Source organism: Trichechus manatus, unplaced genomic scaffold, assembly GCF_000243295.1.
Source record: "Trichechus manatus latirostris isolate Lorelei unplaced genomic scaffold, TriManLat1.0 scaffold00078, whole genome shotgun sequence".
Lineage (NCBI taxonomy): Eukaryota > Metazoa > Chordata > Mammalia > Sirenia > Trichechidae > Trichechus > Trichechus manatus.
In genome coordinates, this window is record NW_004444014.1 from 11,453,534 (window position 1) to 11,472,776 (window position 19,243).

The 19,243-nt window shown below is 38.0% G+C and overlaps 1 protein-coding gene across 8 annotated transcripts in view; it reads right to left on the reverse strand.

The window, feature by feature from the left end:
• KIAA1328 (KIAA1328 ortholog) overlaps window positions 1-19,243 on the reverse strand; it is a 354,269-nt gene that overhangs the window by 318,201 nt on the left and 16,825 nt on the right. For all 8 annotated transcript variants that reach the window (XR_002824780.1, XR_002824781.1, XM_004380903.2 and 5 more), the window contains exon 4: window positions 13,789-13,883. Coding sequence is in view for 6 of the 8 variants with exons in the window: in XM_004380903.2 (XP_004380960.1) it covers window positions 13,789-13,883 (95 nt within the window). In the remaining 2 variants the exon portion in view is untranslated. The remainder of the gene's footprint in view (window positions 1-13,788; window positions 13,884-19,243) is intronic.

The following is a 19,243-nucleotide window of genomic DNA, read 5'->3' on the forward strand; positions in this document are numbered from 1 at the left end:
AAAGTACTTGACACCAGCTTATTTGAGGGAAAATCAGATAAAAGGATTTAGAAAAATGAAGAAACCCTAAGAATTACGTGGGACTCTATCAAGAGGAATAACCTACGAGTGATTGGAGTACCACAACGGGGGGGATAACAGAAAATACAGAAAGAATTGTTGAATATTTGTTGGCAGAAAACTTCCCTGATAGCGTGAAAGATGACAAAATATCTATCCAAGATGCTCATCGAACCCACATAAGGTAGATCCCAAAGAAAGTCACCAAGGCATATTATATTCAAACTTGCCAAAACCAAAGATAAAGAGAGGATTTTAAGAGCAGCTAGGGATAAACGAAAAGTCATCTACAAAGAAGAGTCAGAAAGAATAAGCTTGGACTACTCAGCAGAAACCATGCAGGCAAGAAGGCAATGGGATGACATATAAAAAGTAACAAATTAGAGGACTCACGTTGTCAGAGTTCAAGACTTAGTATAAACTACAGTAATAAAGACAGGATAGAATTAACAAAAGGATAAACAAATAGCTCAATGGAATGATACAGATTCCAGAAATACATGCACAAAAATATAGTAAACTGATGTCTGACAAAGGTATAAAGGCAATCAATCGGTAAAGGATTGTCCTTTCTACAAATGGTGCCGTAACAATTTAATGTTTATAAGCAAAAAAAAAAAGAAACTTGATATCTCACATATCTTATACAAACTTGATATCTCACATATCTTATACAAAAATAAATTCAAAATATATTATAATCCTAGATGCAAACTGTAAAACCATAAAACCTTTACATAAAAACATAGGAGAAAATTCTTGTGACCTTTTTTAAGATTCCTAAAAAAACAACGTCTACTAGACTTAAAATTAGAAGTGCTTGCTCTGCAAATGATACAGTTAAGCCTCAGACCGGGAGAAAATATTTGCAAATCATATTTCTGACAACTTTGTATCCAGAATGTGCAGAGAACTCTCAAAACTCAACAAGAAAACAAACAGTGCAATAAAAAATGGGCAAAAGGTCTAAACGGAAACTTTAGCAAAGAAGATGTAGGATGGCAAGTAAGCATATAAAAAGATGCTTAACATCAACAATCACTAAGGAAATGCAAAGTAAAACTCCAATGAAATGCCACTATACTCACTTTAAAAAGGCTAAAATACAAAAACTGACAATATCAAGTACTGAAAAAGATGGAGAGCAACTGAAACTCATACACCGCTGGTGGAAATGCAAAATGGTATACTAGTACGTCAGCTGCCATTAAGTCGACTCCAACTCATGGCAATTCCATGCGTGTCAGACAAGAACTGTGCTCCACAGGGTATTCAATGACTAATTTTTCAGAAGTACACTGCCAGGCCTTTCTTCCAAAGAGCCTCTAGGTAGACTCAAACCTCCAACCATCCGCGTAGTAGCTGAGTGCATTAACCATCTGCACCATCCAGGGACTCTGTAAAATGGTATAGCTACTGTGTAAAACACTTTGGCAGATTCTTATACACTTAAACATACATTATCATACAACCCAGCAATCTCACTCCCAGGTATTTATTTACCCAAAAGAAATAAAAACTTAACGTGCATACAATAAGCTGTATGCAAATACTTCGAGTAGCTTTATTCATAATCGCTAAAAACTGTAAACAATAAAGATATCCTTCATCTGGTGAATGGATACTATTTAGTCACATAACATGGATAAAGATAATTGCATTTTGCGAAGAAAAAAGCCAGACCCAAATAGCTACATAATGAACGATTTATACCTAGAAAGCACAAAATAATGACAGAAAACAGATCAGTGGTTGCCAGAGTCATAGGGTGTGTGTTAGGGTTCACTATATAGAGGCAGCACGGGGGAGTTTGAGGGATAGAACTGTTCTTTATCATATCTGTCGTGGTGAATTTGCATTTGTGACAACCCGTAAGCTACACAAAGATAAATTCTTATCATTTGTAAATACACATAGAACAATACACCAATAAAGATGAATTTTACTGTATGTAAATTGAAAAAAAATAAGCAGTCAGGCTTTCCACTGTCAGAGAACAAAGTTAAAAATAAACAGAGTGGGAAGGCTAGAATGAACTCTCATGTGCTGGAATCAAATCAGAGGTTTCTATGTGAACACAATGGTTTTTCAATGTATGTGCAGACAGATGGATACAGAAATATGTATCAATGTTATCTGCACGCGTGCATGCGTGAGTGTGTTGTTAGGTGCCATCGAGTTGGTTCTGACTCATAGTGACCCCATGTACAACAGAACGAAACACTGCCCAGTCCTGTGCCATCCTCACAATCGTTGTTATGCTTGAGCCCATTGTTCATTGTTGTTAATCCATCTAGTTGAGGGTCTTTCTCTTCTTCGATGATCCTGTACTTTACCAAGCATAATGTCCTTCTCCAGGGACTGATCCCTCCTGATAACGTGTCCAAACTATGTGAGACGTAGTCTCGCCATCCTTGCTTCTAAGGAGCATTCTGGTTGTACTTCTTCCAAGACAAATTTGTTCGTTCTTTTGGCAGTCCATGGTATATTCAATATTCTTCGCCAACACCACAATTCAAAGGCATCAATTCTTCTTTGGTCTTCCCTATTCATCGTCTAGCTTTCACATGCATATGACGCAACTGAAAACACCAGGGCTTGGGTCAGGCGCACCTTAGTCTTCAAGATGACATCTTTGCTTTTTAACACTTTAAAGACGTCTTTTGCAGCCGATTTGCCCAATGCAATGCGTCTTCTGATTTCTTGACTGATGATTCCATGGGTGTGGATGGTGGATCCAAGTGAAATGAAATCCTTGACAATTTCAGTCTTTTCTCCTTTTATTATGATGTTGCTTATTGGTCCATTTGTGAGGATTTTTGTTTTCTTTATGTTGAAGTGTAATCCATACTGAAGATTGTGGTCTTTATCAGCACGTGCTTCAAGTCTTCTTCACTTTCAGCAAGCAATGTTGTGTCATCTGCATAACGCAGGTTGTTAATGAGTCTTCCTCCAATCTTGATGCCCTGTCTCCTTCATAAAGTCCAGCTTCTCGGATTATTTGCTCAGCATACAGATTGAATAGGTATGGTAAAAGGATACAACCCTGACCCACACCTTTCCTTTGAACAACTGCCTCTTGATCTATGTACAGATTCCTCACAAGCACATTTAAGTGTTCTGGAATTCCTATTCTTTGCAATGTTATCCATAATTTATTATGATTCACACAGTCTAATGACTTTGCATTGTCAATAAAACACAAGCAAACATCTTTCTGGTATTCTCTGCTTTCAGCCAGGATCCATCTGACATCAGCAATGATATTCCATGGTTCCATGTGTTCCATGTCCTCTTCTGAATTCGGCTTGAATTTCTGGCAGTTCCCTGTCGACACACTGCTGCAGCTGCTTTTAAATGATTTTCAGCAAAATTTTACTTGTGTGTGATAGTAATGATATTATTCAATAATTTACACATTTGGTTAGATCATCTTTCTTGGGAGTAGGCATAAATATGGATCTCTTCCAGTCGGTTGGCCAGGTAGCTGTCTTCCAAATTTCTTGGTATAGACAAGTGAGTACTTCCAGCACGGCCTCAGTTTGTTGAAACATCTCAATTAATATTCAGTCTATTCCTGGAACCTTGTTTTTCGCCAATACCTTCACTGCAGCTTGGACTTCCTCCTTTAGTACCATCAGCTCTTGATCATATGTTACCTCCTGAAATGGTTGAGCATCAACCAATTTTTTTTTTTTTGTACAGAGACTCTGTGTATTCCTTCCATCTTCTTTTGATGCTTCTTGCGTCGTTTACTATTTGCCCCGTAGAATCCTTCACTATTGCAACTCGAGGCTTGAATTTTTAATTCAGTTCTTTCAACGTGAGAACTGCCAAGCCTGTTCTTCCCTTTTGGTTTTCTATCTCCGGCTGTTTGCACGTCATTGTGATACTTTGTCTTCTCAAGCTGCCCTTTGAAATCTTCTGTTCAGCTCTTTTACTTCATCATTTCTTCCTTTGCTTTAGTTACTCTACGTTCAAGAGCAAGTTTGAGAGTCTCTTCTGACATCCATTTTGGTCTTTTTTTTTCTTTCTTGTCTTTTTAATGATCTCTTGCTTTCTTCATGTATTATGTCCTTGATGTCATTCCACAATTCATCTGGTCTTCAGTAATTAGTGCTCAATGTGCCAAATCTATTCTTGAGGTGGTTTCTAATGGAATATAGTCAAGGTCATACTTTGGCTTTCGTGGACTTCTTCTAATTTCTAAGCTCTGAATGCTGAGATGGGCCCAGCAGCAATGAGCACCTCTAATGCCTAGACCTTAGTTTTAAATACCATTCTCCAATAAAATGAACCAAAATTACTTGGAGAAGTGGTTGACTCCACTGCAGGGACAAGGAAAATACAAGATGAGACTGGAGCATCTTGTGAAGCTGGAAAGTAAGGAAGTGTTAAAAGGAGGAATAGAAACAGGAAGGGGAAGAGGAGGAGGAGGTGGTGGTGGTGATTAAGGAGGTGAAGGAAGGGAGGAAGGAAGGAAAAAAGGCAGCAAAAAGAATAAAGAGAAAGAAACAGAAAGAAAGGCGCATTCTGAAATGGCACAGTAGCCACAGTTAATGGCTACTTAAAGCCATTCCTTAATTAGGAAATTAGCTCCTAATTTCCAAAACTAGAACAATTCTAGCAACAAAATAAATAATATTAGATTATAATCCATAAAACCATGATATTTATTAATTATAAAGGGGAAAAATAACTTTACAGTGGAGAAAACTGACAGTTGTTGTTAGTGTTATTAGTTGTCTCTGAATAGGCTCTGACTCATGGGGACCTTATGTATAACAGAAAGAAATGTTGCTCGGTCCTGTACCATCTTCATGATCTTTGATATGTTTGAACCCAATGTTGTAGCTACTAAGTCAATCCATTTCATTGAGGGTTCCCCCATTTTCATTCACCCTCTAGTTTACCAAACATGATGTCCTTTTCTAGGGGTGAGTCTTTCCTGATGACATTTCCAAAGTAAGCGAGACAAAGTTTTACCATTCTCGCTCATAAGAAGCATTCCAGTCTTATTTCTTCTAAGACTGATGTGTTCATTCTTCTGGCAGCTACAGTGAAGAAAACTGGCAAACACTCGCTTAATCATATGATCAAAGTTAATATCATCATTAAAAAGATATATTGATATCAGGTAGCCCCTGATATAACACACTGAAAAGGCATATCACTTCTATTGTATTCCTGCCAAAAAATGCATAGCCTCATATAATCAAGAGAAAACATCAGACAAACCCATATTGAGGGACATTCTATAAAACAGCTGACCAGTACTCTTCAAAAGTGTCAAGGCTATTGAAAGACTAACAAACTATCACAGACTGGAGGAGTCTAAGGAGATGTGACAATTAAATACTTTACGGGATCCTGGATTAGATCTTAGATTAGAAAACTGACATTAGTGGAATGATGAAATCTGAATAAAGTCTATACTTAATAGCATTACATCAATGTTAATTTCTTTGTTATGCAAAATGTTAACAGTAGGAAAAGCTGGGTGAAGAATATATAGAAATTCTAACTTTGTAATTTTTCTGTAAGTCTAAAATTATTTCAAAATAAAAAGTTAAAAAATAAGCAAACCCCACCTAAACATAAGCAGTGTGTGTATATGTTGGGGGGGGGGTGCTGGGACGGTATCAAAGAAGGATTATACTTTACCTACAGTTTTATTTTTTAATTTTCACAGGATGATATCTGTAATATTTGTGTAATTGCAATTAAATTAAAATTGGGGGGAAAGGATATTATTACATAGTGAATAAAGATGCAATGTTTTGGCCTCTGCCAGAGCTAATATAAAATATCACTCAAGATTATTCGGTTACCTTTATTATGTCTTGGATTAATCAATTACTTTAAATATTATTAGAAGAAATTCAGCACAAATATAATAAACATAAATTATCTCTTCCACAAATGCTATGAGAAAGTGTGTAGCAAATGATTAACAATCGTTTTTCAATCCAACCTGAAAATCACCATGCTAGAGAATACTTTTAGTTATAAAGTACTAACCTGAGAATGCTCAAATCTCAAATGTCATAATTCAAGCCACAGTTCCAACTTTGAGCAGCAACCTAAATAAACAGTCTTAAAAGGATTTCTGATTTTAACACCTCCTTGAAAGATATGCTCTTCACTCTTCCCTAAGTTCAACGATTCATCTTTTCTGCTTATTTCAGGCCTAAGAAATCTGAGTCTATTACAACGGGCATGTCAAATATAAACTATGAAAGAGAATAATCAGCATATATAAAGCCTATGGGTAAATAATTAAATTAACATAAAAACTGAATAGCTATAGCATATTTGCAAATCATATGCCTGTAATTCTGGCCCTTCACTTTTCATAACCAAAATGTGGCCCAAGCATAATTCTGAGAAGATCCCGCAAGTTCAGAAGACATTACCCACGTTCATACAGCACTATATTTGTTTCCAGATGATACGCAGAAGGGGAAAAAATTGCTATAAAAAAAGTGAGCTCTCTTAGGAGACAGGATCTGGCCAGAACCACAAAAAAGACTGGTGAATGTACATTAAAAAAACCTGTTGCCATTGAGTCGATTCCAACTCACAGTGATCCTGCAGGACAGAGTAGATCTGTCCCATACGGTTTCCAAGGGGTGCCTGGTGGATTTGAACTGCCGGCCTTTTGGTTGGCTGCTATAGCTCTTAACCACTACGCCATCAGGGTTTCCTGAATGCACACTAGTAACTCAAAAAACTATTCTTTGAATTATAGAGCTCAGAATACACCATCTAAAAATGAACTTCAGCATACTAACTTTTGTACAGTGTTGTGATCATTAAGGTTGTGTGTCAACTTAGCTGGGCCATGATTCTCAGTGGATTGGCAGTCATATGATGATGTGATCACTTCCATAATGAGATTTGATACAATGCGGTCACCTCCATGATGGGATCTGCTATAAGTAGTCAATCAGTTGAAAGGGAGTCTCCTTGGGGGTGTGGCCCACATTGAATATAAGTGGACTCTCTGGCAAGGCTCAAGGGCTTTTGCTCATTCTAGATCCTGCAGTTGGCTGCTGTTTGTCTGACCTCCGGTTCTTGGGATTTGAGCTAGCAGGTTACCTGCTGTCTGGCCTGTCGATCTTGGGATTCATCAATCCTCACAGCCTGTGAGCAACAGCCCTGCTGCCTGACCTGCCAATCTTGAGTTTGCCAGCCCCTGCAGCTACATGAATCAGGAGAAGCCTCTATCCTGACCCACAGACTTGGGACACTCCAGCCTCTGCAATCGCGTGAGCCATTTTGCAGTGGTTAAAGAGCTTGGCTGCTAACCAGAAGGTCAGCAGTTCAACTCCACCAGCTGCTTCTTGGAAACTCTATGAGGCAGTTCTACTCTGTTCTATAGGGTCACTATGAGTCAGAATTGACCCCATGGCAATGGGCTATATATGTATTATATGCTTTACTGGTTTTGCTTCTCTAGAGAACCCAGCCTAAGACATGAGTCAAACTCCACTGATGTTCAGAGAATGCCTTTCCACCTAAAGCAAACTTCCTTATCTTTTCTTGAAATTTTCTATGTAATCCATTAAAAAGACTATTGTGTACCACCACCACTCTCCCCCCACCAAAAAAAAAACATCTACAAAGGCTTCTAATGGGAAAACAAAAAACTGAATCACTGAAAAATTAACTTTCCTATTGTACTGCAAAATACATTTAATTATGAAAAAGTTACAATTAGTTTAACAAAATAAAAGACTAGAATAAATATAAAATAATAATGATCTACTCATTTTACAATGGCAAACAAATGGTGCCACACTTTCTATTTTTCTTCTGAGTAATGTCAACTAGAAATAGCAAACTGTCCTTCGGGAAAAATCAAAGATCTGAACCTAAAAAAGAACGCTGTCCTCAAATGAATTAGTGCACAAGTATTCACTGGGGAACCATGCATTATTTCACAGTATGGGCACAGGATGTGAAATAGTGGAGATTTTTTAGGTTTCTTAGAACATGGCTCACATACATCAAAAATTGCAATTGTAGCCAAGATTATTTTAAAGCCTGGAAGCTTTTTTTCCTTTAAAGACCAAGTTTATTTGGTCTATGGGATAGTCTGTGCATTATTTAGTCTATGGTACCCCTTCTCATCTTAAAAAGTCTCAGTAGAAAAGTACAAACTCATATATAGAGAACTGTCGCCATCTTTCAGGACAAACTACAATATTTTTCAAAGTCATACACTTTTCAAGTCCCCATAAATGACACTGCTTTTCCCATCTATGCAAACAACTCATTAATTTTACTGTAAAAGACTTTCTGAAGTCATTTAATTCAGCAATCTTGAATAAAAAGAATTTCTCTATCCTAACATCTCCAAGAAAGATTCATCAATGTTCCATTTATCCTTCTGCAAATGTAAATCAATTCTGTATACCTCAGGAAAACCCCTTCATTTACTTGAAACTCATATATCACGTCATCCCTTAGCACTCTCTTCTGCACGCTAAATAATTTACAATACTCCTAATTTATCTTTGTGGTATCTATTCTCTACTGGCTTGTAAATTTTGATTCTTATTTATATTCTATTCCTTTACTAGTGTAGTTAACAAAAATGAAAAAGCTCCTTGAACATATAGAAATTACTAAGGAGATAAAACTCATACAGGGTTTTTTTGTCTTTGTTTTCTTGCCAAATGACACAGTATTGCTAGCTCAAATTCAGGTTAAAATCAACTATGAACCATGGATCTTTTTTTTTCCCCCTCTACTGAGTCTAACCAGTCCTTCTTTGACATGGATTTCTAATTTGTTTTTATCTTTAGGCATATAATATCCAGTTAATTGTCACTACTGTCTTTTATCCTGTTCGAATAAATCCATTTTCCAACCTATGAAGCTAATTCTGAATTTTATTTATATCTTCTTGTAAAAATGGTGTGGCAGTGTCAGACCTCTTCATCTAACTTCACAAGGGGGAGGAGAGAGAATCAAGATCAGCATCAGCCCAAGACTAATTCCTATGGAGGTCAAATATACCTCCATGTTCCAATTTTTTTTATCAATTCTGACACCAGCCATCCCTCCCATGGCACCCTCTCCTTCTCTGCTGGGATTTGCCCTCCATTGACATTCGTTGCAATGGCCACACAGAACTCACAGACCATACTCATAGTTATGCGGTTTATTAGAAAAGTACCAGGTTACAATTCAGGATCAGGATCAACAGGCTGCAACTCGGGGTCAGGATCAGGAAGCATGTAGGCAAAGTCTCCCTTTTTCAGTGCAGGGCAGCTCTCGGCTCCTCTTGGCCAGACGACAGGCCTCTCTCGGCACAAAGGACAGGCCTCCTTTAGGCCTCCTGAGGATAGGCTCCTCTCAGCCCCCTCAGGACAGGTTCTTTTTGGTCCCCTTAGGACAGACTCTTTTTGGTCTCCTCAGGACAGGCTTCCCTTGGCCTTCGGCCTGCCCACTGCCCTGCTTAGGCAAGTGTTACAAAGCTCTTTCAACTGCACCAGTAAGTGCTCAGAGGCACCCCGCTTCACCAGGAAGCCTCCTGTCTGAAGGCAATCAGCTCTCTCGCTCTGTGGGTTGGCAAACCCACAGCAGCCACCTCACTCCGTGGGCCAGAAAGCCCATCATCGTCTCACAACAGTCTCGTGCTTCTGCTGCTGTTGTTTGTCTGCCATGCTTGCTGCCACTTCTCGCTGTCTCCTGCCTTCTCTGGTGTTACAGCTCTCTGTCTCCTGAGCCTAGGAGGTTCTCAGTGCAGGGACCCTCAGTCCAAAGGATGTGCTCCACTCCTAGCCCTTCTTCATGGTAGTGAGGTTCCCCTCTGTTCTGGGATTGGATCTGTTTTTAAGCCTTGCAGGGTGGCAAAACTGATCAATCCCCTACAAGGGTTCCACAAGAACCATATTTGTATAGTACCACCCCTGCAAGGGTTCCATACACCTTATTTGTATTATTAGCAAGCTCTCAAATCCCCCTGGTGGGCCACAAGCACCTTATTTGCATAACCCCACCCAATCATTCTGTGAGAGTCACAAGACCATGAATGGCCAGAAAGATCATAATAAGTAATTCACTGCACTGCACTTCTATTCACAAATATTCTCATTTAGAATTATCAGTAAAACTTAAAGGTATCCTTTTGATTCTTTCACTCATAGGACCAATAAAGATACTGACTAGAGAGGATCTCACAAATATGGCCTCAACAGATCTCTCCAAGATACAAGTAAGTCACTCTTACTACTTACGTACAGATCTCTCCAAGATACAAGTAAGTCACTCTTACTACTTACGTACACACAGTTTATCCACCTAACGTTGCTAAAGTCAAGGCCATGTTTTTATAAAAAGGTTACGCTTTTATAAGAATACTTTATACCTCAAAGGCAACATTAAAAAAAGCTCTAGTTGTTACTTTGCCTTTATTTAGCACAACACCCTATAACTGAAAAACATGCTATTTATTTTGTACAGTGTGAATATTATATTCTTCTGAAAATATGCTTGTGAGTAGCCAATACTGAGTACCAGGCACTCTCAGTGACTTTCCTCCAAAAGAATGCTAGTGGATCTGCATAATAGCTGAAATTCCTTAAGTATGCTATGCTGGACTATGTCATAAAACTCCACTAATGAAAATACATAAAATTTTCTAAATCTTCTAACATGTTCTCCCATTTACTCTGATCTTGATGGCAAGTGAAACAGCCTTCATTCTTCATATCTTATCTTTTCCAGTTAGATATGAATGAAGACAACTTTAAAAACTTCACTTTCCTAACTATCCTCTATTAATACTTCATCATTATTGGCTATTTATTCAAAAGTCTATTTGTTAAAAAAAAAAAGCCATGTTCTAGGCAAGGTAGGCAGAATACAAAAGATGCAGAGTTTTTGTCTTGTTTTATATGACATGAGTTGAAAACAAAGTATATAAATATAAAGCAAGGTGGTTATGCACAAACAAGGAAATATATCTAAATGCCCTTTGCACAAAGAGAACACTTTTTTCTCTTCTAAAATGAAAGTTGAGTTTTCATTTCCTCTTTCTCTTCTTCATTTTCCCTTTTCACACAAAGGGTTAACTTGAAGCAGAATATAAGAGCTCAAGGAGGTAAGGGACATTCCACAAAATGTCTGACAGAGATTTTAAGAAGAATCAAGGTCATAAAAAACACAGAAAGACTGAGAACTTGTCACAGATTGAAGGAGATTAGGACACATGACAACTAAATGCAATGTGATATCCTAAACTGGATCCTGGAACAGAAAAAAGGATAGAGTTGGAAAACCTAGAAAAACCCAAATAAATTCGGTTTAGTTAACAGTACTATACCCAAAACCCATTGTCGTCGAGTAGATTCCAACTCACAGCGACCCTAAAGGGCTGCCCGTAGGGTTTCCAAGGCTATAAATCTTTAGGGAAGCAGACTGCTTCATCTTTCTCCTATAGAGCGGCTGGTAGGTTCGAACCACGGACCTTCAGGTTAGCAGCCAAGTGCTTAACCACTGTGCCAAAAGGGTTCCTTTAACAGTACTATATCAATGTTAATTTCTTAGTTTTAATAAATGTACCAAAGTTATGTAAGACGTTGCCATTAGCAGAAACTGACAGAAGGCTAAATGGAAACCCTTTGAACTATCTATCTGTAACCGTTCTACAAATCTAAAATTATTTCAAGATAAAACATTTCGATAAAAAAATAAAAGTATATCATATAAATATTAATCAAAAAAAGCTGCAGTGGCTACATTAATATCAGAAAAAATAGGTTTTAAGAAAGGAATAATACCAGGGACAAAGATGAACATTTGATGATGATAAAAGGGTCAATTCATCAGGAAAATATAGTGTAAACATATATAAACCTAATAACACAAGTTCAAAATATGTAAAGCAAAAAACTGACATAAATGAAAGGGAAAGGAGATAAATACACAAATATAGTTGGAGATTTCAGCATTCCTTTTTCATTAATAGAATGTGTACACAGAAAATCAGTAAGATTATTGAAAAATTTGAATAAAACTATCAACCAAATTTGACTTGATTGACAATTATAGACCACTATATCTAACAATGAGAAAATACATATTATTTTTGAAGTGCACATGAATTGTTTTCCAAAATACACCACATGCTAGGCCATAAAACAGGTTTCCATAAATATTCCAAAAAAAAACAAACCCACTGACGTCGAGTTGATTCCAACTCATATCGACCCTATAGGACAGATTAGAACTGCCCCATAAAGTTTCCAAGGCCGTAAATAAGAATGACTTGGAGATCTTGTTAAAATGTAGATTTTGATTATTAGTATTATTATTCAGTGTATACACTGAAATCTACATTTTAATAAGCTCTCCAGGTGATTCTTATGTATAATAAATTTTGAGAACCACTGTTCTACTAGTGGTTCTCAGAATTGGTCCCTAATGTGCACCATTAGCATTGCATGGGAACTTGTTAGAAATGCAAATTCTCAGCAAGGGTTTAAACCAGAACGAACCAGTTCAAAGCCCTGATAAAAACTAAACCATGAAACTCTTAGAGGAAAACATACAGGTAAAACTTCAAGACCCTGTTTTTTTATAATAGATTCTCAGATATGATACCAAAAGCATGAGTAACAAAAAAATAAATAAACTGGACTCCCTCAAAATAAAAAATATTTTGTGCATCAAAGAACTTCATCAAGAAAGTGAAGAGACAACCTTTAGGATGGGAGAAAGTATCTGGGAACCATATATCTGATAAGGGTTTAATATCCAGAATATATAAAGTACTCCTGCAACTCAACAACAAAAAAACAAACAACTCAATTAAAAAAATAATAGGCAAAGGACTTGAATAGACATTTCTCCAAACAAGATATACAATGGTCAAGAAGCACATAAAAAATGTTCAACATCATTCGTCATTACACCACCACACACCAGCTGCAGTCAGGTTGGTTCTGACTCATGGCAACCCCATGTGTTGCAGAATAGAACTGCACTCCATGGGGTTTCAATGGCCGATTTTTCAGAAGTAGATCTCCAGGTCTTTCTTCCAAGGTGCCTGTGGGTTGAGTTGAACCTCCAATCTTTAGGTCAGAGTTAACTGTTTGCACCACCCAGGGACTCCTGCATTTCTCTATAGGCATTTTAATTTCAGTACTTTTTAAGACCCTAAGACAGAACACATATATTGACAAATTTACATACAAAGTAGGTGTGTCTCATACACATCACCAATAAGCTGCAGAAGTACTTCCAAACAGCTAAGAAGTTAATTCTCAAAATTCAAACTTCCTTATTTGAAAGAATTAGGAGTTAGCAAAACAGCAACAGATATTTTTGCAATAGACTAAAATAAAATGTCCTTTTCTGTTGAGATGTTGAAGCAAAATCAATTCTAACTGCTATGCCTCTGATTATAACAATATCAACCTACTTCAACAGTAAAGCTAAGTTTTAAGATTTTCTCTCTTGATAGATGTCTGCTGCAAAGATTTCCCAACAATCTGGGGAGTAAAATTAAAAAAATGTAAATTGGATAGTGGTTTGCTTCTCGTGTTTCTTTTTTCCCCTTCTTTTTTTAATAGCACTAGAAAACATCTTTTTTCTAAAAGTTTTTGCTTCCATAATATCAATAACATCACAACATATTTGAAATTTTCTGTTTTCAAAAAGAGTTGTTGTCTCTTTTTCGTAACAACGCATTCATATAAGGTTTCATCTTACCTGGCCAGTTCTTTAATTAAGTTTGCAATGCGTCTTTTGTCTTCAAGACATAAATCCTTCAATGATGCACTCTTTATTCCTCCCTTGAAGAAATTCTAAAACAAAGAAACTTTTGGTTAACTTTTTTTAAAAACAATTTTTAAGTCTTCCCAAGAAATCTCTTAAAATAAGTACGGGAGATAAAATTTCTTAAACATCTTCTATCTGGTAGGATACTATCTACCAGTTTCACTTAAACCTACTGTGAACTCAAAACAGTCTAAGGAACTGATTGTCCAGCAGAGGACATCATGAAATTTACAAAGGAAAGCACACAGGATAACCTCAAAGGCAGAGCTGTCCCCGCTTAAATACTAGAGAATATCAGGGAAACATCTTTCCCTTGGTAAATGTCCCAGAAACAATACCTAATAGAAGATACCGAGACCCAGTTTCAGGAACCTTTCTTATACCATATCCCCAGGATGCTTAACGGTGTATTAAGGCTGGCAGCAGAGGCACTCGAAGTATTCAAAATATTCTAAGGTTCATTCCAAAGGACACTAAATCAACAGGCAATAATAATAATATCTAACATTATATCTAGTTCTTACTGCATGCCAGGAAGTTTCTAAGTACTTTACATACATTAACCCATTTTCACAAATGTCTACCAACTAAAGAATAGTTAAACTACAGTATATTTATGCAATGGAATTTTAAATGTACTCCATGTTATACCACTGACTTTCATCTTCAAACCCACCCATCCACGCTTTTTTCTTTGTGATGCTGAGGCTGAAACTCCAGAAACCTCATTTTTCCTTTGCCTCTAGACTCTGTTAAATTCTCCCAGTAAGAAGAACTAGGAAAAAAACAAACCAAAACCAGTGCCATCGAGTCGATGTTGACTCATAGCGACCTACAGAGGGAGACCAAAAGTCTGCTAGAGAGAGAAGGGACACATTCTTTCCTATTTGCTTCCTGTACCTATCAGTGTCACTGCTATCAGAGTTCTACACTCTGGCAAGATCAGCTGATTTCAGTTTGCAATTTTTCCAGCACTCACAAAATCAGCCTTTATCAAGCCTCCCTGAAGACAGCAATACCAGCCAGGCTGGTGCCCCATCGTCAGAGGTCCAAGTTCCCCTAAGGACCCCTGCCCCAACCCTGTAAGTTTAAATAATTCCAAATTGTTCCTTCTGTTCCCCCAACCCTAAAGGTGGGAGTTGTTTCTCACAGTTACTACTTACATGATACCTTAGTGTTCCCTTCTTGACTTTTCAGTTCTCCAGTACTTATTTAACAGTTCTTTATATTAAATATTCTCAGTTAAATACCTAAATAAACCCTGACTGACAGTGAAAAGAAATAAAATTTAACTACATATAACATAACTGAATTTCGTGAACATAATGTTGAGCAATAAAGCATATCACACAATATACACGATATGAGCTCAAAAGTTTCCAAATATACATAAAACTAAATATATTATTGTTTAAAAACAAATATATATTTACACTATATAGAACAGGGGTTGGCAAACTGACCTCCAAGCAAAATCTGGTCCACAGCCTGTTTTTGTAAATAAAGTTTTATTAAAATAAAGCCATGTTCATTTATTTACATATTGTCTTGCATTTTTTTACACAACAATAGCAGAACTGAGTAGTCAAGACAAGAAACTGTGTGGCCCACAAAGCCTAAAATATTTACTATCTGGTCCTTTTCAAAAAAGTTTGCCAATGCCTGATGTGGAAAAACAAAAAAGAGTGATAAAAACAAAATTTAGGATAGGGATTACTAGAGAAGATATAAAAAGGAAAGGACATATTACTACACTAATTTGACTGACAACAATAGCATCACTGCAATTCAAGGGGGAAAAGAAGGTCTTTTCAATAAATGGTGCTGGACCAATAGCCTATAAGAGTATGGAGAAACGACCGCGACCCTTACTTAACATCATACAAACATATTAATTTCTGATGAGTAATGGACCTGACCGTGAAAAGTAAAACAATATGACTTCAAAGAGAGAGAGAAAGAACCTGCCTCAAAGAGTGTAGTTAAGCTAATAGCCTCCAGCTGCCACACCTTTAGAATCCACATGCCAATGCCACAGTCTCCCTTGGGCTGCTCCCAATCAATGACTAGGAACAGCAAGGATACTAGAACTGGGCCATTTCTGCCTAATATGGGATCATCTAATGAATAATACTTGGTCTGGGGTCCCCCATTAGCCTGACAGAAACTATTGCAGACTACGTGTCAACCTGAAGTGAGAGGCTCTTCCCTTCTCTTCTCACAAATGCCAGGCCTGCAGTGAAATCTGAAGACACTCCTTGTCTATTCCTGCTCATTTTCCCCCTTATCCTTCATAGGCTTTTCCTCCAATAAAACTCCACCATTTCTAATTCCATCTTGGGGTCTGCTTCCCCGAAGACTTGAATTGACAACTACCATTTTGAAAACCTGAATGAACTAAGGATATAAATGTTAGATGGTAATGGCTACAAAGATCACACACAGAAAGACTACAAGACATTATGTTCTTCAATAAAAATAAAACACACCACCAGTTCTAGTCTTGAGAAAACACACAAGTGTACATACACATATCCCATAAATTAGACTTCCACTTCTAGTCAAGATGGAGTAACAGGAACCAGATTTCCCCTACTACCTGAAGCAACCAAAAACACCCTGATAAAATATAAGAAACAATGGTTTTCAGATATTGGACAACATGCAACATAGGGCAGTGATCATTGAAAGAGCACAACCAAATAAGGTGAGCCCTACAATGTCCCAGCTAATTGCCTAGGAGAGTTTTCAGGTCACAAGGTTGGGAAACTTACATGGAGCCCAGCAATCTCCCTGAGTTGAAGAGAAAGAGCTGGAAGTCCAGGAAAGCAAGACCCCTAAAGTACCTAGAGTTTACAAAGCAGAATAATGAACATAAGAGAGCTGCATAGAAAAAGATCACCAGAAACCTGCAGAGGGCCTCCTTCTAGTCAACTACAGGGTACTAATCAGCATGCGTATATAAGGAAACTAGCCAAAGCCAGGAAAAGAACAACCCAAAAAGAACAATAGGAATAATCTCTGTAGCTAAACAGTGATAGGAATAGTCCATATTCCCACCAGAGTGGAAACCCTCATAATTCAAGAGGAATCAGGTGGAATACTAGGAAGAGTATTGCCTACACTGGGATAAAATCAGTCCCATACTAAAAGCTGCTCTGGCATCACCTTAAAAAAGCTTAAAACCAAACTCTGAAAGGATCAAATTACTTCCAAATAACTTAACACTGTCTCAGAACAAAGCTCAAGATTATTTATACAGATACAAATATCCAGAACTCAAAAAGGTAAAATTTATACTGTCTGGTGGCATACAGTAAAAAAAAAAAATAACCAGGCAGGCAAAGAATCAGAAAGATATATCCTATAATTAGGAGAAAAACCAGTCAATTGAAACCTACCCATACATGATTCAGAAAATAGAATTAGTAGGTAAGAACATTAGTAGATAAGACAGTTATGACATCACTCTTCCATATGTACAAGAAGCCGAAAGAAGGACTGAACATGTTAAGCAGAGGCACAAAAAATTTTAAAAAATCCAAACTGAACTTCTACAGATTAAAAACAATGTCTTACATGAAAACTATACTGGATGAGATTAATGGCAGATTACACACTGCAAAAGAAAAGATTAACAATTTGAAGACACAATAATACAAACTATCCAAAAAGGAAAAAAAAAAGAACAGAATCTGAGAGTTGTTTGTGTAACTGGAGTCAATAAAAGAAGAGAGAGAGAGAGCAGGACAGAAAAAAAATCTGAACAGATTATGGCCAAAAATTTTCTGCATTTGAAAACTATAAGCCCACAAACTCAAAAAGCACAACAAACCCCATGCAAAAGAAACATGTAGAAAACTACTCCAGGCACATTATAATCAAACTGCTTCAAACCAGTGATAAGGGAAAATCTTAAAAGAAGCCAGATGTTAAATTTTAAGAAATGTTAAATACAGTGGAATAAAAACATGAATGACAACAGACTTCTCCTTGAAACAATGCAAGCCAGGCAACAGTGCAGCAACATTGTTAGAGTATTGAAAGAAAAAACTGTCAACTCAGAATTTTATAACCACTAAAAGTTTCTTTCAAAAACAAAGGTGACATAAAGCTTTTTTTTAGATATACAAAGGATAAAAGAATCCATTACCAGTATACCTGCACTATAATAATATTAAAAGTTCTTTAGGCAGAAGGAAAATAATATAAAATGGATATCGAATCCAAAGCAAAAAACAAAGAACACCAGAATTGGTAACTACATGAATAAATCTAAAATATTTTTTGTCATATTTTAGAAATCTCTCTAAAAGACAACTGAAATAGAGGCAGAGCCAAGATGGCAGAATTGTCAGAAGCTTCCTGTCACCCCTCTTAAAACAAAGACCTGTAAAAATGACTGGATTGATTATATATGACAATCTAGGGGCCCTGATCATCAAAGACAAAGCTGAAGAGTCGGACTGAGAGGCAGGGGGAAGGAGAGAGAATTCAAAAGCAGGCTGAGATGAGCGGTGGCATTCGGGAAGCGTCTCACCTCACCACAGGCAAAGGCAGGCAGCGGCCAGTCTGCATAAGCCTCCAGAGCCGGGTGGAAGTGGCTTTGGACCTGCAAAAGTTAAGTGCAACAGTCTAACCTCCCGCGCAGAGGCAAAATAACCCCTCCACCACAGAGTTGCACAGCGGAGAAGCACTTCCTTCTCCTACCCACTCTCCAACCCAGTCCACTCCAACACCAGTCAAGCAGTATTCAACAACTGCCATGCCCCCTAAGCCAGAATTCAGGGATATCCATGCCCACACCAGTCTCACGGCTTTAAAAAACACCATGCCCCTAAGCCAGGAACTCAGGGTGGGTCAGGAGGCCCTGCCCTTTCGTCCAGTCACTGGCATAAGGGGTCCACGGACTTGCAGAACCCTTCACCCCTGCCTAAACTGCACGGGCCAATTCAACACTGCATGCATCATTAGCATAAAACGGCAGGGCATACACCTGAAGCTCATTTTCAACTGCAACAGCCAAGGAGAAGCTGCAGATTCGTGATATTTGACACCACCCTGCCACTTAAGCAAGGACCTCAGCCACCCACATCAGGGGTCTGAGGGCTGGTGGTACCACCCACTCCATCTGCCCAATGATGACAGGGGTCTGAGAATAAGTGGTGCCTCCCAGTTCCTCCAGCCAACAGCACCAGGTGCCCAAGGACCAGCTTCAATAACCCCCAACAAGGTGCTCTAGGAGACAGGGACACGTCCTCCACCCAGGCACCTGGGGGCAGCCGTCGGCCCCCTTTCTTGCTCCACACACAGCCCCCCACTGCAGCCAGATACCTGTACCTGCTCCAAACACCTCTATGCAGCCCTGCCCATCTAGGATTGTACG